This window comes from Marmota flaviventris, chromosome 1, assembly GCF_047511675.1.
Source record: "Marmota flaviventris isolate mMarFla1 chromosome 1, mMarFla1.hap1, whole genome shotgun sequence".
Classification (NCBI taxonomy): Eukaryota; Metazoa; Chordata; class Mammalia; order Rodentia; family Sciuridae; genus Marmota; species Marmota flaviventris.
The window spans coordinates 152,405,829-152,424,771 of record NC_092498.1 but is presented as its reverse complement, the minus strand read 5'-3'; the positions used below and the strand labels follow the sequence as shown (position 1 = coordinate 152,424,771).

At 33.4% G+C, this 18,943-nt stretch overlaps 1 protein-coding gene and 1 pseudogene across 1 annotated transcript in view; one reads left to right on the top strand and one right to left on the bottom strand.

The window, feature by feature from the left end:
• Positions 1-18,943, bottom strand: part of LOC114081962 (zinc finger protein 723-like) — a 61,248-nt gene continuing 42,305 nt past the window's right edge. The window contains exons 4-6 of the mRNA XM_071617724.1: positions 13,428-13,554; positions 8,289-8,367; positions 1-2,451 (exon numbers count right to left, since the gene is read on the bottom strand). Coding sequence (XP_071473825.1) covers positions 1,161-2,451; positions 8,289-8,367; positions 13,428-13,554 — 1,497 coding nt within the window. The 3' untranslated portion in view covers positions 1-1,160. The remainder of the gene's footprint in view (positions 2,452-8,288; positions 8,368-13,427; positions 13,555-18,943) is intronic.
• Positions 2,909-4,331, top strand: LOC114082222 (dual specificity protein phosphatase CDC14B pseudogene; annotated as a pseudogene).

Sequence of the window (18,943 nt, the reverse complement as noted above, 5' to 3'; positions counted from 1 at the left end):
TAACTTCTCAGAGTCTGTGATGGCTCTCCAACCTTAAAGGTCCATGGATACAGAGAGCCAGTGGAATTATTTATTCTTATATAGGAGATACACAAGGAGAAGTTCCATGGAACATTCTATCCCCAAAAGAACAAAGGGGTAGGATTAATTACAAAGGAACATTTGAGTGTAGCTCAACCTCAGTGGGTAACACCTACTCCTGGAGGCACACCTTTTATCCTAGCTGGGGGAACTCCAAATTTACTGAGACTTGAGACTACCATGCCAGACTAAATACAGTAATTGTTCAGAACCTGGTGCATCAGGAATTGAAGGGATCTGCATCCAGGGCAGCTCCTGACAGTCTGTACCATAGTGTTATCTAAGAATTTCTTTATTTCTATCACATTAACTAGTTATGCCAATTAAATTTTAAGCAACTATAAAAGTAATATCACATTCTCAATTAATACATAATCTCCCTGAAAATTATTATATTCAGAAGCATATGCAATATAACACCTTGCTATAATTCTCATAGATCAAAATTTTCCTCAATAATGTATATTTTGCTGATATGCAAGGCATGCAAGTTACAGATGCACACATTGTATGCATTAGGTTTTGATGGAGTATGCTTTTTTAAAAAAAATTGACTAAAGCTCTGATGTATCATTGGTATTTATAGGGCTTCTCTTTAATACTCAAACTGTGGAGATTTTTAAAGACGTGAACCTTCATTAAAAGATTTGTCACATTGTTTACATTTGTGGGGTATAATCACTACTATATTGTCTAATAATTTTCCAATGGTGAGTTTTAATTAAAAACTTTGCCACATTTCGTTTTAGTACAGTAAGTTGTCTTTCTAGTATAAAATCTTTGGTGATCAATAAGGTGTGATTGCACATTAAATGACTTTTCATTTTATAGATTTTCAAAAATTCTCAAGTATGAATTCCCTGGTGCTTCATAACACTTGAAACATACTTAGAAACTCTGCCACATTCTTCACATTTGTATGGCTCTTCCCCAGTATAAATTTTCTGGTCAACATTGAGGCTGGAAATTTGACTAAAAGTTTTGCCACATTTTTTATATTTGTATGGGTTCCCTCCAGTATAAATTCTCTGGTGACCTATAAGACTTTGCAAAGTAAGAATGTAGGAATGTAAGAATCTTTACATTCTTATGTCTTCTCTAGTATGAATTCTCTGGTGTTGTATAAGACGTGATCTTTGATTAAATGCTTTGCCACATTCTTTACATTTGTGTGGCTTCTCTCCAGTATGAATTCTCTGGTGTTGATTAAGATGTGATCCTCGATTAAAAGCTTTGCCACATTCTTTACATTTGTATGGCTTCTCTCCAGTGTGATTTCTCTGGTGTTGAGTAAGTTGTGATGTTCGATTAAAAGCTTGGCCACATTCTTTACATTTGTATGGCTTCTCTCCAGTATGAATTCTCTGGTGATCAATAAGGGTTTTCTTGAGAGCAAAAGCTCTGCCACATTCTGTACATTTGTATGGCTTCTCTCCAGTATGAATTCTCTGGTGACGAGTAAGGTGTGATGGTTGATTAAAAGCTTTGCCACACTCTTTACATCCATATGGCTTCTCTCCAGTATGAATTTTTTGGTGATGCATAAGGTAGGATTTTCGATTAAAAGCTTTACTACATTCTTCACACTTGTATGGCTTCTCTCCAGTATGAATTCTTTGGTGACGAGAAAGGTGTGTTCTTTGATTAAAAGCTTTGCCACATTCTTTACATTTGTAGGGCTTCTCTCCAGTATGAATTCTCTGGTGAACAATAAGGCTTTGTTTAATATTAAAAGCTTTACCACATCCTTTACATTCGTATGGTTTCTCTCCAGTATGAAATCTCTGGTGAACTAAAAGGTTTGATCTTTGATTTAAAACTTTGCCACATTGTTTACATTTGTATGGTCTCTCCCTGGTATGAATTCTCTGTTGTTGAATAAGGTGTGGTCTTCTATTAAAAGCTTTGCCACATTCTTTACATTTGTAGGGCTTCTCTCCAGTATGAATACTGCAGTTTTTAATAAGTTTTGAATGACACTTAAAGACTTTGCCACATTCCTTACATTTCTTTCGTCTCTCTCCACAGAAAATCCTATGGTGTTTAGTAATCATTGAGGTTTGAGTAAAACCTTTGTCACATTCTTTACTTATGTAGGGTATATCACTGTTATGATAAAGGGTTGAGGAATCCTTAAATGCTTTGAAATACTTTTTAACCTTGTAGGGCTTCTCTCCAGTATGAATTCTCTGGTGTACAGTAATGCTTTCAATTTTATTTAAAGCTCTTTCACATTCCTTACATTGATAATTCTTTTCTTGGATATGAAAGTTTGGATGGATACATTTTGAGCCTTTATGAAAAACTTTCTCACTTTTATTGTGTTCATAAACCTTCTTTTTTAAATGGTCGCACTGATGTTTTCTAGGACTTAAAAAAAAAAGCATTAAATTTTGATGAGTTTCACAGAATTATACTGATTTACACAAAAATAAATATAGTGCTAATTACTTAGGGTACAGACCTGTTAACAGATCTTGAATGATTTATCATAAATGTAGAGATCTCTCTAATTATCTATATCTGAATTTATCTTAAGCAGTAGTAGGTAAGTACAAATCTTCCCACATTCATTAAAATTCCATATTTTGGCACAAGAAAAAAACTACTCATCAGTCTTTTTGTAAAATAAGAATGAGATTGATCACAGTCAGAAATGTGTTCTTTATTTTTTATCCTATTGTTTACAGGGGAAGTTTCACGTCCCCACAGCACTGCCACACACACCTCACCCACTAGCACCTGCTTCATGCTGGTGGGGGCCTTGTTGAGCATGCATATGCTTTGGGCCATGGTCATGGCTCCATGAAGGGCCACAGCCAACTCCATGAAGCAGAGGATTGATCCACTGCTGAGTCGGGCTGATGTACCCCCTGTTCACGGCACTGATGGTCAGACTTGCCCAATATACAGAAGAGCTACAGCTACACATTGCAAGACCTGCACTGCCTGGAACTCTAGGACAACCTGTACCTGGACATTCCTGAATGCTTTGTTTTGTTATTGTCTACAGCAGACCAAAGAGTGTGTCGAATGAATATTATTTCAGTATAGACAATGAACTCAAATATGAGAACTTCAAAGAAGATTTGAAACCACTCAATCCAGCACTGATTTACAGATATTTTTGCAACATAAATAATAAATTTAAGTCCATTACAATGATAAGGAAGAGAATTATTAATTTTACTAGCTTCAATCAGAGAAAACAAGCTACTGCTGTTTTCTTACTCAGATATTATATGGTTCTATTTTTAGGGGAAAACTCCAGAAAATGGAAACAGAATATTAATCTTTGGAAACACCCCTTCCATTTCTTTCAAATATGCTGCCTATGGAAGTTGCAATTTTTATATTATTCTTCTCAACTATTCTCATGCAGTGAAGACAAAACAATATGGCTTCTTAAATTTCAACACATTTGACATTGATGAGTACAAACACTATGAAAGATCAGAAAATAGAGATTTAAATTGGCTAGTACCAGACCACCTTATTGCCTTCTGCAGACTTCATGCAAGATCCACAACATTCTCCTGAGAATTATATTCTATATTTTAAGACTCACAATGTTACTGCCATTATTTTTCTGAATAAAAAGGTACATGATGCCAAACTCTTTATGGATGCTGGTTTTCATCACCATGATCTTTTCCTTCCAGATGGTAGCACCCCAAGTGTTGTCATTATCAAAGAATTTCTGGGTATGTATGAAAATGAAGAGGCTGCTGTTGCCATTAGCTATAAAGCCTACCATTGTTTGAATGGGCACTCTGATAGGCCACTATATCATGAATCATTAAAAATGAATGAAGCTGAGACCAATTCTTGGGTCCAATATGTAGGCTCGGCTCAGGAGTCAGGCCACAGCAGCAGTTTTTAGTCATGAAATAAACAAATCTCTAGTTGTAGAGGGACTATATTCAGAAAAAAATAAGGGCCAGAAGAATGGAGCACAATAAGCAGCACTAGCCTTCCACAGACTTTTTTCAGTCGTTGGTGACATTGCAAAAAACAGTGTGGAGAATCAAGATAAGCAGAAACCTGAACCATACAGTCATGATAATAAAATAAATGAAGTGACACAAGGTGATAGACTCTGGGCCCTGAAAAGCCAAAAACAAACAAACAAAAAAAAAAAAACTAGCATTATACCACTCATAGTAATTCTTTAGTCCAGTGTTCAAAGCTGTAAAACATCTGAACTTAACATTTCTGGCAGTGCAGACCTTCTAATCTGTGTCAAGTAAAAGCAGAATTTTTTTTTAACTTTTATTTTTTTAGTTGTAGGTGGATACAATATATTTATTTTATTTTTATGTGGTGCTTAAGACGGAACCCAGTGCCTCACACATGCTAGGTGAGTACTCTATCTATGAGCCAGAACCCCAACCCCAGAAAAGCAGTTTTAACAGTCCCTCTATATCAAAAACTAACAGTCTTGCATTAAATAAAAACCTGTGATCAGAACTGAAAGAAGACTTTGGAAACAGAAAACTCTTGACAAGATGTAGCATACTCTTAGAGAAAAAAAAAATTGCAGATACTTTAGCTGATTTCCACCTTAGAAATTCATCTGAACTAGAAGAGATCCACTGGAGTTTCAGCAACTCACTGAGTCTGGAGTATGAGCAATGTCATGAAGGGCTTGGCTGCCTTTTTCCTGGGTTAAAACACAAAAACACTGTTGTAAACTTACTCTGAGGAGAAAATATCCTACCCTCCACCATCCAGAGAGCTAGCTTGTCTGTGTGGTGCATTGTGTCCCTGTGATGTCAATTAAATTCACTATTGGCCTTCAGAAGGGTATATGATGAAGGATTTTGATGCTCTTATTTTCTATTCACACTGTGATGCCAGCAGATGCTCCTGCCATGTTCCTTTCTAAATGAAATGCTATTCAATTCAACCATCCTCCCTCTTCTCTTTGAAATACTGTTGTGACATCCACTCTGAATTACTCAAACTAATTGTCTTCCACCAAAGAGTGCTTTATAAACGAGAATCTGTGAAAACCACATTTAAACAGTGTTGCATGTTGTAATACCATGTGGTAGTTAGTATTATACTGCCACTAAAAACGTGTCAGAGAAACTTTTATGAAAGCTTTACACAAATTAGGAAGAAAAACTGATTTTTGAGTTGGAAGATGATTGCATGCCCTTCCTGTAGGGACTGAAGTATTGGAAAGCTGTGCATGACTGGGTTGCCCAATCAGGAAAATTAAAATACTGTTTTCTTTCATGCAAGAAAACACACACACACACACACACACACACACACACACACACACACACACACTGTTGGGTTTGGCCCCTGGAAAGAACAACCCCATATTACATTGGCTTTAAGAACAAAAACATCAATAATTTTCAGAGTCTTTCTTACCACTGTGGATTATTATTTCTGAGTAATCAGGTTAAAGCCATCCCAATGACAGTTGTTGCTTTTGGACTTCAGTTGTTTGCAGTGATGGCACTCACTTCTGCCTTTTGTCAGACACTACACTAATAACTGTTGAGTGCCTCCTGCCTTCAACATCCTGGAACATAGCCAGGTCTGTGATGCACAATAATCACAGAAACAGTTTATATGCTGCTATAACAAAAACAAACAAAAAATTTGTTCCCATAATTAAAGAATGTTTTGCAAGTATCTTGGTTACTTTCCTAAGGACTAAGCAGTTTTGCTATATGGTAACCATGCTCTCCTGTCCTAGTCTGCAACCCGGAGAGAGGTTCTATTGGAAAGAAGCACCAGGCAATGCTTTTTTCCAAAGACAAGGTGAATATATGGGGAGGATTGTATGAACAGAGCTTCCTTTTTTTTTTTTTTTTTTTTGCAGTTGGAGTAAGAAAGGATAAAGTCTTTTACTTGAAGAGAAATGTGATAGGAACTGAGGGCATTGGTCAGATACCAGTGTCTTCATATACATTTCTTTCCCCAGCAGGCTATGAGGCCATCCCAATGACAGTTGTTGCTTTTGGACTTCAGTTGTTTGCAGTGATGGCACTCTCTTCTGCCTTTTGTCAGAGAGTACACTAGTAACTGTTGAGTGCCTAAGGATTCAGTCAGTTTCAAAATTCCGGTGACTAGAAAGCAGTAGTTTTCTAACCCTGGAGGATAAAATGCCTAAGATCTGGGTGGGAGGTGAAACACTCCATTTGCTGTGTCATGCTGACACAATGTTAACCCCTTGAGCTGTGCCCAGGAGTATACTATTATGTCTCAAGTCCACCCTTGTAAAGGCCACCTCCTCCCTAACTAGCCCCAGTGGTTGCCAATCCACATGTCCATCTGAATCAGGCTTTTTCCTTTACCAGAATGAGTACATGTGCTGCACACCTTGGCTCTTTTCAAGTTCTGGCCCCTCCTGGTGGACAAGCCAGCTGGTGTCTTGGCCAAAACCTTTAGTAACCACAGTGCTTTTCTCTCAGTTGCCTTTCTGTGTTACATTCTTAACTTTCTAGCAAAAATCACTATCACTATGACTCTTGCTAAAAATCCCTATGTTTAACTAGCTAACCAAAATGAGAAAGAAGACACTTTGCATTTGTTGAAGGCACATTCCTTGGGATGGCCAGATAATTAGGGCTATGGCTTCAGAAGAATCTCATAACAACAGTATTAAGCTTACTGGACACATGGATATGATCCAGGAAGTTTCTGGATTTGACACTTCAAATGTTTTCCTTCCTATGTATAAGAGCAAACCCCATCCTACAAAACAAACAAACAAATAACAACAACAACAACCAAAAAAAAAAAACCCCATGAAATATGCAAATCTTTTCAGATTCCAACTTGGAGTTCTATTGAAGGTGTTGTTGCTATGGGAAGTGAAGCAATCAGATGGAGGATTTTGCTAACTTATGAGCCTTTAAATAGCACTGAATGCACATCATGATCATTTCCAGTGGAATTAATTTATAAATGAATTTATAGATGCCCTTGACTCAAATTATCAAAAGTCAGGGAGAGTCCAAGAATGGAGTGTCTTAAAAAAATGTGCTTCTGAAAGTGTAGAAAAACTCATGATATGCCAAAGAGAGATTGGAACACTGTTCCCTACAGGGGAGATGGTTGATGGTGAGCCATGCCTCCTTCAAAGGTCACCTTACCTGCTAAGTATGGTGGTTTTAATTTTCTGCAGAATTTTCTGATTTACAAGCTTTAGTCTTTCACCTCCCCTAATCTGTCCCAACACCCATCCTGCTACTCCTTACCCAGAAGTGTTTTCTACCTCTTCACTTGCGCCCAGACTTATCTCAGAAGCCTTCCCAGTATTTTAATAAGGCCCTCAAGTCTGCTTTTGGGGCTTGATGCAGACCTATAGGTCACAAGGACTCTGGATATTCTGGGAGCATTGTGCCAAGAATTCCTTGAGCCTTTTCTTTGCTTGAATTGTTATCCATGACAGATAAGGAGTGCACTTATTTGGTGTTTTCTAGAAAGACCTAGTTGCTTCTCTTCTTCTTCTTCTTTAATTCTTGTCTCATTTAAAAAGCAATGATTATCAAACTTCCACCTAAAAAAATATTTGATTACTGAATAGTTCTTGTCAACTGAAACATACTAGTGAAACTTGCTGTTATTCTACCATTTTTCCATAATCTGAGTGTTTTCCATGTCTGTAAGTGGAAATACTATAGGTTTGTTTAAAACAGAAACAATTCACCTATTCTGTGTAGAAAATTACTTTTTTATCACATCATACAATTTTCAGATTGGAGTACTGCAGTATTATATTAATAATTTGCAGACATTAGTCTAATGTGTGCCCTCAAGTACAGATTAGTAATCATTTTTAAAAATAACTAATTAATCAGTATTTAATCATTGTTTTGATTTTTTATTAAAATAAATATTTCTAATCATATTTTTAAAGCTGAGAGAATTGCTGAATGATTATTTTTCTGAAGGTATTTTGAAGATAGTTTCATAATGGCCTGAAATGTTGCTTATATACGTGGTTTGACACATATTGTCACTTTGAGGAGTTTTCTGAGATGTTATATAATAACATAAACTGACTTCATTTTAAATAATAATGAGATGTTATATAATAACATAAACAAGTTGACTTCATTTTAAATAATCATCATGCATTTGTTACGTTCATTAAGATAAATTACTGACCTTCCCTCTGTCCCACAACTTTCCATTCCTTCTTTAAAAGTAAATTTTTATTGTCATAGTTTCCATACCTTCCATTTTTCATGGTTTGCCATAAATAGTTTATTCCTTGCTCTGCTGAAATTTCTAGCATTTGATGAGGAGACATTCCTGAAAGAAATTAAAATAACAAATTATTCCACTTATTAGACTGTGGAGAATATACTCTGCAAATATATAAAATTTTACCAAGGTCAGGAAAATATACATAAGCAGTATAATCTAAGCCCATTATTACTAAAGAAATATACAAAATCCACACTGAAATGGTAACAAATTTGTGAGCACTTCCAAAATGATCTTGAGATTTCACAGGAACACAACACTCAAACTTTGACTATGTTGTGACAACACTATCAAATTACAGCCTCTCAGTCCAACTTTTTCAGATTCCACATGTGACTCAAATGTTGCAGAAAATGACTTTCTCCTTCATTTCTTTTCTTTTATGTTTGGGGGAAATGTAACTTAAAATAAAACACAGGGGTGTTTTATCACTGAACTACATCCATAGACTTTCTATATATACATTTTTGTATGTTTAGAGACAGGATGTCAGAAAGATGGGGAAGCTCATTTTAAAGTTGCAATTCTATTGCCTTAGCCTCCAAATTATCTAAAATTACAGTTATGTATCATTGCATCTAACCAATTTTTGTTTATTTAGTAACTTTCAAACCTTTTGCAAAATGACTATAATCATGTATTTTTAAAGGGATTTTAAGTGGAAAAACATCAATGAAACTAACAACACACACAAAAAAAGAGAAAACTGACTCAAGCAGAGACACTATATAACACTATAAATTGACATTTGGGAAATTGAGAGTTGTTAATTATCTAAAGAATGCCAAGTAACCAACTGATTGATAATTAACAAACTAATTAACAATGAAGAAAAGTGACTGAAATTTAGTTTAAAAAACATTAGCAATATAAAAATGGAAAATTTTGTATTAGAAATATTCTTTAAGAAACAATGTCTGATAAATTAGAAATGTGGGAGAAAAAATATCAAATTTAACAATCTTAATTAAAAGATTCAAGATAAAGCATTTATACTCAACTTTTTAAAACTCTTCAAGAAAAATTTTTGATAGAACCCAGAAAAATAAATGAGTCATCTATAAAGATACTTCTATTTGTTTAATAGCTGAATTCTTAGCAGAAGTCTTCCAGAAAGGAATTAGAGCATTCAGTCATGTGTGTTTAAAGACAAAAGACACTAATCTAGAATTCTGTATACACAAATACTATTTTTTGAAGCTAAAGAAACATACAGGTTATCAAGATATGTAAATGGTCAAAAATTTCCTCACTTTTAGACCTGTTCTAAGAGAAACACTAAAGGAAATTCTTTCAATAAAATAATTTTACAAAACAGTATTTATAAAAGGAGAAAAGCAAAGTATACACAAATGTAAATTCCATTTTACTGTCATGGTGGTGCATAAAACATTCAATTCTGCTACAGAATTTAAAAGACCAAAGCATAGAAATTATCATAAATCTCTGTTAATTGGTATAGATTATAAAAAACAGCTATGATATCAATAACAAATCATGACAAGACATGTAAAGTCACCGATTTTTATAAGAAACCAAAGTTAGTTCAGTTTAGAATAAAGTGCAAACTAAGTAATTTCATTTCTTATTTGTTCATTTTTGTTAACATGACAGTATAATGTAACTTGACATATCATACATACATGGAGAATAATTTACCAATCTTTTGGTTGTACATGATGTAGAGTTACACTGGTCATGATTCATACATGAACATGAAAACATTATGCTCAACTCATTGTAGCGTCTTTGAAGAACTTTTATGTGACTTCAAATTTATGAAAACATTTGTAATAGAAGATATAAAGAAAAATAGGGAGGTATCAAAACATTACTCTAAAAAAATATATGAACCACAAATTAAAGTGTTTTTTTTTTTTTTAAAGTAGGAAAAACTATAAGAAATAAGCCAAACTTCAAAAGCTACAGTAGTAAATTCTTCCTCATCAGTAATTTAAGTACAAATAAATTATTATAAAAAACTAATCAGAACACATAATATAACCAACAAGATTAAACCTAAAAATATGTACTTATGTCAGATCTAAGTCTACAGGAGTTTTCCTTTAGATATAAAGTCAAAAATATACTAAAACAAAAAGGATGAAAAGAATATTACATTCAAAATTATGCAGATGATAATATAAGAAATAATTAGAGGCAAATTAGAATATTATATAATGATAAATGTGGCCAATTTCTAGAATACAATAGTAATAAGTACACGTGTAGCGCAAATCATATGTTCCAAGTATAGAAGGCAAACACTGAAAGAATTCAACATGATTGAAAGCAACCAAGTAATACTAGGGGACATCCATCCCCAATTAATGCAAAGGAAGGAACAAAATAGTATTGGAATAGTAAACAGGGAATAGAAAATTTAAAAAAGTATTATTACATTAAGAGTCAATTACATTAAGAGTCAATCTTGCTGGGTGTGGTGGTGCATGCCTGTAATCCCAGTGGCTTAGGTGGGTGAGATAGGAGGACTGTGAGTCCAAAGCCAACTTCAACCACAGTGAGGTGCTAAACAATTCAGTGAGACCTTGTTTCTAAATAAAGTACAAAATAGGGCTGGCAATCAACGTGCCTCAGTGTTTGAGTGCCCCCAAGTTGTATTCACTATACCACCAAAAAAAAAAAAAAAAAAAAGAAAAAAAAAAAAAGAAAGAGAATCTTTTCAATAGTTTATGGAAATATTATCCCAAAGGGACCAGGTAAAAAGAACATAAAAAATGTTAATAGTTATTAAATACTGGAATTTTTTCTATTATAATTAGTTGGGACTCCAAAGGAAATTTGTAACCAAAAATTCGTCAATGTGACTTCAAAGCCAGATTTAGAAACTTAGCAAGACTCTGTCTCAAAAATAAAAATTAAAAAGGGTTGTGCATGTGGCTCAGTTGTTAAGTATCCATGGTAGAAGAAAAAAGGCCCTATACCACACAAAGTGATTTAATAAGCTAAGAATAACACAAAACAACTATCAAACACTCAATATTATTTTAGCAGGAAAAAATAAGTTACTTAAAAAGTTGTATGGAGTATCCAGGGTACATAAATAACTAAACATTCAAAATAAAGAAAATGTATCCTGATATAAAAATAATGAAAGCTACAATATTCAACAGTTTTATTTCAACATGAAGTTAGATGAGTAAGACATATGTAAAAAAACTCAATTTTAGGGCAAGCAAGAAGGAATGGTGTCTGAGATGGAAGGGTGACAGACACGTGAGCACTTGTTTTGGGGTTAAACAAATTTTATTTTTGTGTAAAAATAAACTTTCTAGAAATATGTTACAAAACAATTTGAATGTAAGACTGTAGGTTTAAGTATAAGTAAGTTAGTTAATGGTTTTGGTCAAAATTAAAATTTGAAAAATATATAAAAGATAAACAGAATTGTGGAAATCTTTGTAAGCTACCTTTGAAATGCTAATGTTTTAATCCTTCATAAAAGAACAAATTCATTTATGTAGAGATGATGAATATGCTAGTAATTCTAGCTGCTGGGAAGGCTGAGGCAGGGAAAGGGAAATGGAAACATAAAACCAGCTTCAGCAACGTAGCAAGAATCTGTTTCAAAATTATAAAACTGGAGATGTATCTCAGTATTATAGCAACCCTGATTTCAATATGCCGTACCCATACACATTTATATGTATTTGTATAATAAAATTTAGAAAATATGAATAGTCAAATAAACAAAGTAAACAATCAAAGTACTATATATAAATCATAAACAAAACAGGGATAATATTTACACTAGTCTGTAAAAGCATATATAACTTAATTGAAAATAGGCATATGGATTATGTGCATTTTCATTTTACTTAATATTTTCCTAAAGCAAGAAGTCATGAATATTTGTATTCAGTTATAACATATGGGTATAAAAATGAAAAAAAAAAAAAAAAAAAAACATCACCAATGTGAGAAAATGTACTGAACAACACTGAAGCTACTTTAGAGTGGAACTCAGAAAGAGACACAAGAATAATAGAAAATTTAACCCACAAAAATTTTAATAATAAATATTACTTAAAAAAATTATCTTTAAATTACAATTCTCAGCTATACTTATATAGCCACAAGGAACAGGCATTGTGAATCATTGATTAATAAAATGGCAAAAATATTTTAAAGAAAATGCAGTATAAGCCTGTATAAAAAGCTCTGATAAAAAATTTGAGTAAACTTTAGAGAAACTGTTGTACAATATTATGTATTACAATGGATTAACTTAGAATTATTCAGACATATGCACAGATTTTCTAGTGACACCCCCGTGCACCCCCCACCCCGGGAAGATCAATAAACTTCTGTCAGATAATGCAAATCCTCAAAGGCATTAGGGAGTACTTTGTTAATTTTAATGTAGTGAGATTATTGGAGAACAAGTAGGAGCTTCTAGAATTAGGAAGCTTGGTAAATACAGGGCAGAGTATGCTCTTAACTGATTGCAAAAAAAATAAATAAATAAACCGAGGTTTGTATAAAGCATTTCTGTTGAATTTTAGCTTCTCAATTAAAATTTTAAACTGTGGCTTCCTCTTTGACAGTTTATTATTTTTTTCATTGATTTCTACCCACTTGGATATATCGTTAGTGCCAATTTTCTTTCAAATTCTACAGTTATTTTTTGGGACAGAACAGTGACCAAGGCAGTCTTAAATACAGCAAGATGGCTTTATTGGAAAATGGAATATGACACATTTTGGTAATCTCATTGTAATTACTGATGGTTCTTAATGTTGTCCTCATTAGGAATAAAAAAGAAAAGAAAACAGGAGATTCCAGAAAATTATTTATTTATAATGTTTTTCCTGGGAGAAGCACTAATATACTTTGGAAGCATTTTCAGTCTCTAGATTGTGAGGACTGCTTTGAACTATCAAAACTGTAAAGAAAATATAGATTAAACATAAAAAGAAAAATCTTTAACATTTTCTTTTCTACACCAATGCCCGATCTTTATTCTAAAAAGAAGGATCTGAAATTTTATCATGTGGAATGGAAGATGCCAAGATATATTCTACAAAGGAAGAAAAATAACTATTGATAATGAATTAGGGATTCAGAAGGAAATTTATGCTCACCCAGAAAGACCAGGCTTCTATAAATCTCTAACATCACATCTCTATATAAATTCTGCTGAGAAGGATTCAGGTATTTCCATTCCTCTTCAGAGAAATCAATGGCCACATCCCTAAATGTTAATGGTTCCTGAAATAAAAATGAATAAATACATATAACATCAACCTTATGATCATGATTGGCAGAGTTTTAATTTGACAAAAGTTGTAATAAATTGACAGTTTTAACTTGTCACAAGTTGTAATAAATTGATGATTTTAATTTGACACAAGTTGTAATGAGAGTTAGAAGAACTGGCTCTAACATAGGAGAGTGACCTCAATAATTCAACAGAGTGGTGTACTCTAATGTATTACCTATCTTTGAGGAAAGAAAATGCATTCAAAAGAGAATGAAATAAATACAAAATAAACAAGGAACAAAAACATCAGTCTATATACTACACTTCCATGAAATAAAATGCAAAATTAAGGCAAACATCAGGATATATATCTTAATTGTTATGTTTATATTTTATAAGATAAATTATGCATAATTCTCAGAAGAGAATTTTATACTGAGTTAGAAGAGTGCTTCTCAATTTTAATGTGTACAACCATGAATTGAAGAATTTATTAAAGAATAGACTGTGATTCTGTATTTCTGGGGTGCAGTCTAGGTTTGAATATGCATCAAGCTCTCTAGTGATGCAAATGCCAATGGTCCAAAGAAAGCTGATGAATATTATTGAAGTAGAAAACCAAATAAAAAATATTGCTGATAAATTCAAATTCAAATGTCTAAAGAATTTATGCATTTTATTATTATAGCATGTTGCAATAAGAATTCTTTCTCCATTAAAATATACAAATAACAATACAAGAGTTTTTCATACCTTCATTCATAAAACTCAAAATAATCTATGAAGCACATGCCTGTAATTCCAACATGGGAGGATGAGGCATCAAGATGGCAAGGTCAAAGCCATCCTCGGCAACTTAGTGAAGCATTAAGTAACTCAGTGAGATCCTGTCTCTAGATAAAATATAAAAAAGGGCTGAGGATATGATTTAATATTTAAGCATCCCTGGTTCAATCCCTGGTAAGAAAAAAAATCTATGAAACCAGGAATAGTTTTAATTTTTGAGGACATGTTTTTAAAACTTCCAGTATATGGTAGTTCCTTGGGTTTGCCCAAGTTTATCTGACCTATAATTTATCAAAAAAGTAATACAAAGGTTAAAATAAAGGGTGAAATTAAAAGAAATTCCAGAGCAGGGTGGTCAGTTATTTTAACTAAGAAAGGAAATGGATACATGTTTTTTAAAAAAAGCAGGAAAATCAGATTGATTGAACTGATTAAACACATGTGGAAAATGACTGCCACATTGCAAGTGTGTATCTGAGCATTCTGGTTCCCATGACCACAGAAAATGAAATGAAACCTCCATTCCTATCAGAGGTGAGGAAACATGTTTTCCTTCTCAAATCCCCTTCTTTGAACCAAATTTTAAATAAAAAATTTGTATTAGACACAGCAGGGTGCTATGAGATGAGAGTCCCCAATGGCAGGCAAAGTATCCCAACTGCTGTCTGGTAAGATTCAACTCCTTCCAGATATTAAACTATAAACAATGTGTTACGTGAACTCAAGGGAAAGGACCCTCATGTCTTTAGATCTGTCTATGATTTGACACTAAAATTTAGATGTGAAAGAAGAGATTAAAATTTCTTACTTTGCCATTGGGCCTTCTACCCTAGATGTGTGCTATGGTTGTCTGTTTTGTTGTTGTTGTTGTTGTTGTTGCTGTTTGTTTGTTTTGTTTTGTTTTGTTTTGGTACAGAGTATGATGTGAGTTTAAATACTAGTAACATATTTTCATGTATATATGCATGTCTACATAATTAAAAATCATTTAATAGGACTTTCAACATTAAATCAGGAAAAATAAAATTAGTATTTCTTGCATTCCTATTTCTACTCAGTTAATTTGAAATCAGCATGTATTAAATTCTGGCACCCTTTTTCCATTGGGTATATTTGTTGATGAGCTATCAAATATTAGAATTTATCCCACACAGAATAATTCAGGATTAAAATGATCAGTAAGTGGGTAAGCCCAATTTAGACTGGGTTTAGCTGGGCTATACTTCTGATTTCATCTAGGCTCCTTTAGGCATATACTCTGCTACTTAATATGGTAGCCCTGTGGCCCACTGTGGCATTTTCATTCTCATTCACGTGGCATCTTCTCCTTCTTAAGCCTAATCTGAGCTTCTTCACCTTGAGATGTTAGGCTTTACAATAAAAAATCAGGGAGAATTCAAGACATTTTAGGTGTAGGCATTATACCAGTACATTTACATACTTGCTCTATTTTGCTGGCTGTAATATATAAGCCATTCTAGATTCAAGTCTTGGCAAACATATACTTGTCAATAAGAACAAATACAAAAGAACATTGTCAATGGCCTGGATACAGGGGAGGATGAAAAACTGGAAATATTTTTGCAGTTCATATCCTTTTTCCTTTTCTTTTCTTTTTCTTAAGAGAGAGAAAGAGAGAGAGAGAGAGAGAATTTTTAATATTTATTTTTTAGTTTTCGGCGGACACAATATCTTTATTTGTATGTGATGCTGAGGATGGAACCTTGACCACACGCATGCCAGGCGAGCGCACTACAGCTTGAGCCACATCCCCAGTCCTTTCCTTTTCTTTCAGATGACATTTATGTAACTATTATAAATTTATAAAATTTTATAAGACCATATGTTCTAAGAAGCTAGCCAGGTTTGAGATTCAGAATTACTACAGCCTGACTCAAAAACTCAAAGATTTTGCTAGGCCACAATAATCATGCAACTTTTCTAGGAATTTGTGGAACTGAAGAACGATAACTTTCTAATAGAAGCACAATTCTTTTTAGCTTCACATCCTTTACTACTTTTTACTATTAAAAAACTTCCAAGAGAACACTGAAGATTCTTTTAAAATAGGGAAAAGTTCAGGTAAATAGATTTGGGCTATGTTTAGGAAATGAAGGTAAATGATTCATTTGTTTATTTCTGATTATGGAATAATAGTTAAAATGTACATAACATACATAATATATCTGCAACTTCTTTCATTCCTTTTTTTATTTGCAGTCTACTTATAATTTTTAAACTATGTTAAACCTAGAAATTCTTTGCATGGAATAATTTCTTAGTATGAAAACAAGAGATCAAGACAGATCTACTGAAAAGAAATTTCCTCCATCAGCCGTTTGTTTTAACAGCTGGGTATGTAAGAAAATCATCCTTTTATTTATTTATTTATTTTCCAACATGAAAACCCCCTTTTTTAAGAACCACCACCTCAAAAGGCTAAAATGCGCAAATCCACACAACACACATGGAAACCACACAGAGTTAGTACATTTTCAACTGTGAACCAATGGTTCCCAGTCTGGTTGAAGTGTACAGTCACCTGAAAGGCTCTTCAAATTCCCCTAATCCAAATTTCATTAAAACAATTTAATCTATATTCCTGGAGAGAGGGACTTAGGATTCAGTGGAGTTTTTTTTTTTTGTTTGTTTTATTTTAATTTGGAAGAAATTAGCATGTGTAGCAAAACTAAAATCCAATTCTTTGAACAAGTATCTTTTAATGAATGTGTTGCAAATACATGTAAGATACTTGGTCATGACTTTGGCTTTCAGACTCACCCAATTTGTTAGTCAGGGTTTTCTAACTTTAAAATGTACCTGTGATATTCAACTAATAAAAAGAAAAATCTTATTTTGAATGAAAGTTCTGGAGATTTTTGTTGATAAGTAATTGGTATTTAAGATTTATGCCTGAGGCGAGGCAGCACATTATGGCAGGAGAACATGGAAAGAATAAACTTAAATACCACAAGGGATCCACAATTTCCTTCAAGTCCTTACTCTACAAATGAACTAAACAACACTCACTATGCCTTACCTGTAAATTTCCACCACATCCAACACCCTGTGGACCAAGCTATAGTACATGAACCATTAGGGGTCAATTATCCAAACCAAATGATCTTCATTGTCTAACTGATATCATTTGCATAAATTGATCTTTGATAGTCATTTTTTTTTTCTCATTAAACCCAGTTAAAACTTATTGAGGCTGAGCACAGAGGCATATGCCTGTAATCCCAGTGGCTAGGGAGGATCATGATTTGAAAGCCAGCCTCAGCAACAGTGAAGCACTAAGCAACCTGGTGAGACCCTGTACCTAAATAAAATAAAAAATAAGGCTGGGGATGTTACTCAAAGGTTAAGTGCATTGAGTTCAATCACTGGTACCAAAAGATATGTGTGTGTGGGGGGTGAGAATACACCATGCACAGGATGCAGTCCTTAATGCATTTCATGAACAATATAATTGCAGAAAAGAATTTTATTGGGGAAAATTATTACAGAAAGTGTTTATAGCGATGTGTTATGGTGCATGCCAGTAATTCTGGAAACTGAGAAGGCTAATACAGGAGAATTGAAAGTTCAAGACAGGCTTGGTAACTTAATGAGACCCTATCTCAAAATAAAATGAATAAATAAGTAAATAAAGCTATAACTTGGTAGTTAAAGCACCACTTGATTCCATTTCCAGTATGGAGAAGAATAAACAAACAAACAAATAAATAAATAATAGAATGCTTACCAAATTGTGACTGAAATAAAAAGACTTACATCCAAGTGTTAGAACATGGATAAATGCCTGAGAATATTATAATATTAAAATCTAAAGTGAGGGTTGGGGTTCTGGCTCAGTGGTAGAGTGCTTGCCTAAAAAAGAAAAAAAAAATGCTAACATATTATAAAACTTAGGCAGGGAAGTAAAACTGTGACAATGATATGCCAGGAACGAATTTAATAAATAATACTGAGAAATAACTATAAAAATGTATTAGTGATGTTTTTGCTACAATATTAGATGGGTACTTTTGGGAAGATTTTCTATCCTATATGCCACATATTCCTTAGAATAAATTTTAAATATCATTATTTACAGGGTTAGAAACCATTTAAACAGCGGGATATATTATTTATTATACTGACTGTATTATGTTCTATTGAATATTTTGGTTACATCTTTTTAAAGTTACAGGAAAATTTTACTGTGGTTTCAATGTCACTGAACACTACACAGTAAAAAGTGCAGAGATCCATGAATACCCATGGTGACAATACTCAGACAAATTAGAAATGAAAAACAGTTCTATCTGGACATAGACAAATTAAGACTTGTTTCAAGTTTTTATCTACACAAATGACAGCTCACCTTAGAGATCATTCAAGTAGAAACTCACCACCTTATTCAATTGGCCACAGACCAAGAACACACACTTGGGTGGCTTTTTCATTCCTTCCCATTTTTCCTACTTTTACACAGTTCATTTTTTTGTGACCTTGAAAATATCCACTTTTCAAACTGTTATTTCTCATTTGGGAAAAGAAAAAAATTAAGACAGCAAGAGATATAAGAAAGCTACAGTACCCCTTACATTGACCAAGTTAAAAACA